This window comes from Acanthisitta chloris, unplaced genomic scaffold (assembly GCF_000695815.1).
Source record: "Acanthisitta chloris isolate BGI_N310 unplaced genomic scaffold, ASM69581v1 scaffold32734, whole genome shotgun sequence".
NCBI classification, from domain to species: domain Eukaryota; kingdom Metazoa; phylum Chordata; class Aves; order Passeriformes; family Acanthisittidae; genus Acanthisitta; species Acanthisitta chloris.
In genome coordinates this window covers 36134-43031 of record NW_008670400.1, presented here as the reverse complement: position 1 = coordinate 43031, position 6898 = coordinate 36134, and the positions used below count along the sequence as shown (strand labels likewise).

The following is a 6898-nucleotide window of genomic DNA, read 5'->3' as shown; positions in this document are numbered from 1 at the left end:
CCAGTGTTCTGCAGCCTTTGCAGTGAGTCAGAGGTGTGGGACTGTGTTAATTTTGTGCTCTCAGTGGGTGCTGGAACAATAAACGTAGAAACAGTGTTCTGAGAAGTGCTACTGTATATCCACTGCATAGACTGGAAACATTCAGAAACACTTGCTCGGTTTCTTGTTCCTACACAGAAGAATGACCTTCCAAGGCTGCTGGAATGCAGTGTCCTGTCAATAACTTAATGACTCAGAGTGCTGAGCATGGTTTTCCTCATGCTGTATGGTGGCAATTTACAGACCTTGTTTGGAACAGGTGTTTTTCAATAGGGTACTATCCACTGAAAATAGGGAAACAGTGGAAGTCTAACTCAAGAGCTCCCAGATTCCTACAGAATGGATATCCTTTGCTGAGCCTACTGGCTGGATATCATGAAAATCTACTTAGGGCAGATGCTGAGAGTTGTGTACTATCAGTGAGGGGAAAACAGTTTTCTGTGAAGAGTGTTATCCCTCGGGAAAGAAGTGTAAGTGGCAAAAGGCAAGGAATGTAGTTGTCATCTTCCAGTTTTTTATAATGTCTATAAATAATCAGTGAAGTAGTTGGCATATGACAAAGTGCCGTCCAAACACTTGAGTTTTGCTGAGTGTTTTCATTGCTTTTTGTTTTGAGAAGCAATTGCACCTGGTTTTAAGAAGTCAGCAAGAGTCTCTGCTTCTTGTAAAACCAGAGTTAGCATGAGCAGTTGCTGCTTCCAGTGAAGTCTCACAGAAGACTGAGTTGTTGAGAGCCAATACCTGTAGCTGTTTTACTGCTCCATAAGGAGCAGCACTTCTTGATTCCCACTGAGTTCATAACTCAACACGTCTGAGTTATTCAGTTATGGTTTCTTACATAGAGTTGGTGTTTGCACTTCATGAGCAAAGTAGAGGTTCCCAGGGAGTTCAAAACCATTCCTCTTTTTCCCACATCAAACATTGTAATTCTCGTAATTGGGATTAATTCAAGCACAATAACATAAAAGTACCTAGAAAGCATGCAGGCAGGAATGTTCCAACAGATGCATTCGGATTATGCATCTTTCCTCTCTTGGAAGAGAACAGTAATGGACAGTTGAGGAACTTCTAAGTTACACAGGAAAAAAAAATCTATTAGCATGTCAGTATTCAGCAGGGAGTTTATACCAATAACTTCTTAAGTAAGCAAGTTCAGGCTGACCAAAAATCTTCATAGCATTAATTTGCTGTTGTTGCTATTTCTCTAAATGTGCCTTTTTTTTTTATTTTAGCAGAGTCATCAATGTGTTCGAGACCTATATTTGAAAGGTGGGGAACTAGTGGAAGAGTTGCAACTTTTTGAAGATACAAACCTTATACTTTTCTTGTTGCATATCTGGAAAGTAATAAAGGGTATGTATGGTTTCAGGGGTTTTTTTAAGCTTCTGCGTATTCTCTTCAGCAGCCTAGACAAATTCACTGTCAAAGCACGTGACTGAAATACGTCTAAGGCTACAGGTAAAGGGGAAGCAGATATGGAGTTTCACTTAAATTTGAATTATTTCCAGTATGGATAAAGAATTGTTGCGACAATTAAACACAGAAAAGCATCAGGAATATTTGAAACTCGTAATATAACTAACTGAACTGATATTTGTTGCATCAGTTAGTGTCACTTGTATTTTGGAGGGAAGGAAAGTTAGTTCCGTAACTTGCAGTCATTGTATGAAGGAAAGGAGAAAGTATTTCATTCTCTGGTTCAAAACATGTGTTTTTGAGGGGAAAAAATTACTTCTGAATGTCTGTACATGCCAAACAAAATTTCTTCCTTCTTTTGTGGGGAAGCTCTCAGTAGTTCTTTTGAACTTTCAGGAGTAACTGCTAAGTATTCAGAATCATAAGCTAACTTGGTTATCTGAAGTTGTAAAATCTTCTTTGCATTGTAATATTTTGGAAATTGCAGTTCAATTTTGCTCTTTTTAATACATGACATACAGCAGTACCTTCCCACTTCTGGACAGTGTGTTCTGGCAGGCTGTTAGGTTTCTTACTATTAAGGTTATTAGTTGATTATTAATAATTTTTATCGGGTTTTTTAACTGTTACCAACACTAAAAATGTATTGACACAAAAAATTAATTTTAATTGCACTCACTTCAGTGAGTTCATACTGCATTTGTGTAGGCTCAGAGTATCACTCAAGAAATCAGTTGCTACTGTAAGTGAAGTTTCAAGGGTAACTTCTTAATAACTGTGCCAGATTATGTAGAGAGAAGCAGTAGATAGCACTAAACGTCTAAAAATGTTTTTAGAGAGTAGAATGAGCATTTCAGCAGTGAGGAGCAGAGTATGTTAAGTGAAGGGGCCATTTTAGTTCAGAATGCTAAGAAATGAGATCTAAAATTATTTACTTAATTCTAGAAGGTAACAATTCCTGCAAAGCAAGACAAGGAAAACCTTTTGCAAGTAGAAGAATAGAAAGCCATTTAAAATTTCAGCATTTCAAGTGGCATTGGAGCAAACAGAGATAAGATTATTGAAATACAGTTCGTTTACTCTAGTTTCTTCTCTATAGAAACCTCAGCCATACTTCATCAAAATGCAGCGGAGTCTATTACACACTGCATCTCAGCTGGCACATGGGACCTGTTGGCTCTTCCCTCGCACCAGTATCTTTCAGTGCTTAAAAGGACACTCGGTGTTGTCTAACGTGGGATGCAAAGTGATTTTGGCCCTGCACCCTCCTAAACGATGTCTTCATGCAGGTGCAGCACACTTTGCCTCAAAGAAAACTGCTTTTTCACCACAGCCAGCAGACGTTTCTCACAAAGTTCCAGAAGAGAGAAATCCTTTGCCTTCAGCCACCGATACGTCCAAGGAGAGCCCTGCAGAGTCAGATTCTTCAGAGCCTGATCCATTACAAGACAAATCAATTAGTCTCTTTCAGAGATTCAAGAAAACTTTTAAACAGTATGGAAAAGTCATGATTCCAGTGCATATTCTGACTTCCACTGTATGGTTTGGATCCTTTTACTATGCAGCCATGAAGTAAGTTGATATTTTGTTGCAGCCCTCAATACTGCTGTTTGAATTGAGACTGACTTTCACAGGTGAAAGCGCATACACATTATTACTGCATGTTAAAAAGGTGCCTTTGTATGCAAGAGGGAAATGGGGCTACATTTTTAACTAAAGCATAAGATCAGTGTTGAAAGTATATAGGATTCACAAGAACGCCCTATGTGAACTGTTGTGCAGTTATTGCTGTGTGCCAGGTATGTTGCTAACATTTGAAGGAATGCTCATCCCCCCAAACTGTGCATGGATGTTAACAGCATTGAAATTATTAGTAACGTCTCAAAAGGTAAAGACAGGGATTTGAAACCTTGACTGTGAATTGCTAGGTGAGATCTTTACAGACCTGTTCTTTCTTTGCCATTGGACTTTGGGGTGTTTCACCACTTCCTCCCTGCTTCATCCCCAGTCCTCCTTTGTCACTGGATTTTCACATCCTTCACCTCACTTAGCTGCTCACAAGCTATGTGTGTCCTTCCTTTCCTTTTTTATTTCTGTTTCCCATCTTTCCTTCCATCCACAGAAAAAATTGCTACTGTAGGCCAGACTTTTTAATTGGAAATTAAATATTTGTGTGGTTAAAAAAGAAGAAGATAAATTACGTATTCTAATTTTAGTTTCTTTTAGTTATAGCATGTGCCAGATGCTGTTCTGGAAAATTACATTTATTAGAAGAAAACTATTATCAACTATGGGCTGCTAGTTTGCTAGTTGGGATGAAAGGTTTTAGCTATCTGCAAATAGTTTGCTAAATAGGAGCAAATATTTATCTCTGGACTGCTAGTGTTGTACATTTAATAATAGAAAGCATGAAACAAGGATGGTTCGTGGTGGCAGGGATGGGACTCTGACATCAGAATACCTTACTGCACAAGTGTTTGTTTTAGTTACTCTAACCAGCTGGCATAATTGCCCTTTCTGGGAGCTATAGATCCAAATGTCATTCTAAATTTAGCTCACATCAGAGGAATAAAGGTCTTGAGCTATAAAAATATTTTGCTTTGGATGAATTCAGGTTGATGCTTACATCCAGACGTTTCAGATTGACTGAAGATTACTTTTCCTGAAACAGTAAAGCTAGCTGCTAAAGTAGGTATTTGGCAGATGAAAACAACTGAAATATTTAAGTAGAAACTAATTATAACAAAGCTTCAGTTTGTCATGCCACAGGAGCAGCTCCCTCTTCAAGTGGAAGAATAACTTTCATAATGACTGCTCATGATACAAGACTAAACAGCAGTGGTTTGTGAAACAGCAGAGTCAGTACTGTCTTGCAGATCTTCCTGGCTCTCCAGTTTCAACTCTGGGGATAGGCCTTCAGATTGCAGGTTCCAGTAACTGTTAGCAAATTACTGCATGTTATTGTTCCTGATGTCAAGTGATCACATGCTCAGAAGAATGCTTAAAATATTAGGTAGAAATAGATAATGGTACTAATAATACATTTCTAAATATTGGAAAGTCAGGTCTTCTACAACTGCTGTGGCTTTCCACTGTGATATGAAGACAGGCTGGCTTTTTTCCTTTGGTGCTGTTAACTTCCCTGTTTCTCAAATAGAAAGAAATTGTGATAGGAGCTCCCTCCACCCATCTGGACAACTTATATTGACAAGGTAGAACAACTGAGCACAAAACCCCTGAAGTCTTGTCCATATAGCATGTTGCTTCCTTTTCTTTTGCCACATTCCATTTGTTTGATATATTTAGAAATGAATGGAGAGCATAGTCTGAAATCCTAAAAAGAAACTAAAGTAACTTTAGGCAAAATAGCACATGAAATGGAACCTGTGCAGCATAACTAGCTGCCTTACCACCATAATATCTACTTCCCTCCAAACACAATCTGTGACACAGGTAAGTTAGAAGCTACTTGGTCCAACAGGGATCTTGAGTAGGAAGGTGGGACCCCGAAAAGAGCATGAATTTGCCTCTACGTTCAGGAACGTAAATCTGTAAGTATAGTGCTTAAATGAAAAAAAAACCCTTTGCTGTCAAATAGCAATGTTTGTATGGTAGAGTTTAAGAATGGAAATAGTACTTTAAATCACTGTTCAGGTTTCAAATTCCAATTCAAGCTCCACTCTTTTTTCTCTTTTATAGCGGGGTGAATGTTGTTCCATTCCTAGAGTTCATTGGCTTACCAGACGGTGTAGTGAACATCCTGAAAAACTCCCAGAGCGGAAATGCACTAACAGCATATGCATTGTATAAAGTAAGTATAATTATAGTTTGTAAATAAGCTCAAAATCTTGCCTGATGAATTAAACAGGGTTTACTTGTTTACAGCAGAAAGAATTAATTGACTTTCTTTGACAGTTACACGTATTCATTTTTGTAGTAAAAATAGTCACATGCAAGTTGATACGGATTCAGTGTTCCTGCAAGGAGTCTACCTGTATTTCTAAAATAACTTCTTTGCTGCAGAACTATTTCCTGCCCTCTGAGATTTAATCACAATTAAGTTATTCCTCTGTATCTCTGACATAATTAACAGGGTCAAAGAGGTAAAGTCTGAACACCTCATTGATTTCCAGATAAAAGTACAGTTATTTTTATCCTAGAGGATTCTCTAGTTTGTCTTCCTACCTCAGTTGTCCATCACTGTCAACTGTTTTCATTGTCCATTTGAATCAATTACTTACATTCACGTTTGGGTTTCTTTTTACTGCTTTATATGTGCACAGCCTGTGTTTGGGAAATGGGAAACATGTCAGACCATGCTCAAACAAGGTACTGAATTGCAGTACCTGCCACTCATTTGTTTTGTTTGCAAATGTGATGTGCTTCTTGTCTGTTATTTGAAGGGGTTGTTTTGCCAAACAGAAGGTGAAAGTACTACTCTTCCCAATTATTCCAGTGCCTAAAAGAGACCAGTAAATACTAAATAGAAAGATGTTGTTATAGCTGTAAGATCTGGCAGTGTTGGAAGAAACTCAGTGTTCACATACTGTCTGTTCTGAATTGAAGTCTGAGATGCCTAATGCTCATCTCACAAGCTGCACAGGGAGGGTTTGTGTGTTGGTTTGGGTTTTTTTTCATGGATGTCTTAATGCTCTTGCTGGTTCTGTCAAAATGATACTTGAAGTGAAAGGTATGTGTTTCTGGGGGGTGCACTGTAAAATGGCTTATTTCCTTATAAATTGAAGATAACTTTAAAATCTGACACTGGCCAAAATAAATTTTCAACATTAAAAATACCATTTGCTGAATATTATTGTCCTGTTTTATTTATGCAGTGTGTTCTTTGGTTCCTTTAAGATAGCAACTCCTGCCAGATACACTGTGACTTTGGGAGGAACATCCATCACTGTTCAGTATCTGCGTAAGCATGGCTACATCTCCACACCACCACCAGTAAAGGACTATCTACAAGACAGAATGGAGGAAACAAAGGATAAAATTACAGAGAAGATGGGGGAAACAAAGGATAAAATTACGGAGAAGATACAGGAAACCAAAGATAAAGTTTCATTTAAAAAAATAAAGGAGTAGGAGAGAGGCTTAAATGTTTGGATCTATCAAACTTAGCACTTTAACCCTTTGTGAGGCAGGATATGCAAAGTGCACTTCTCAGCTGCTTTTTTTTTTTTCTCCTCCTGTCCCTTGTACAGAGACTACAATTGCTACATGGATTTAAAGCCTAAAGTACCCTGGGGGAGAGGTTATGAAAAAAATTCTATTTACAGAAGGAAAAGTGAATCTCAGATTAGAAGTTAACATGCCCATTGGTAATAGTGCTAAGTTACTGTTCCCTCTTCTTTTCATTTCCATACCCCTCTCCTCAAAATGAAAATTGTTTCTGCTAAAAGCCACTACTTTATTCTTCCATCATAGTGCACAGCCA

At 38.1% G+C, this 6898-nt stretch overlaps 1 protein-coding gene across 1 annotated transcript; it reads left to right on the top strand.

The window, feature by feature from the left end:
- The first annotated feature begins 1271 nt into the window (after positions 1-1271).
- Positions 1272-6546, top strand: FAM210A (family with sequence similarity 210, member A). Its single transcript, XM_009073670.1, has 4 exons — positions 1272-1392; positions 2555-3027; positions 5155-5266; positions 6313-6546. The coding sequence occupies exons 2-4, from the start codon at positions 2579-2581 to the stop codon at positions 6544-6546; spliced, it is 795 nt and encodes a 264-aa protein (XP_009071918.1). The 5' UTR covers positions 1272-1392; positions 2555-2578.
- Positions 6547-6898: the final 352 nt, after the last annotated feature.

Excerpts from the sequence above, each read along its gene's own strand:
- FAM210A (XM_009073670.1), top strand. The coding sequence starts at position 2,579 with ATGCAGCGGAGTCTATTACACACTGCATCTCAGCTGGCACATGGGACC. Across the intron at positions 3,028-5,154 it reads TTTTACTATGCAGCCATGAA|CGGGGTGAATGTTGTTCCAT; the intron begins GTAAGTTGATAT and ends TCTCTTTTATAG. Across the intron at positions 5,267-6,312 it reads CAGCATATGCATTGTATAAA|ATAGCAACTCCTGCCAGATA; the intron begins GTAAGTATAATT and ends GGTTCCTTTAAG.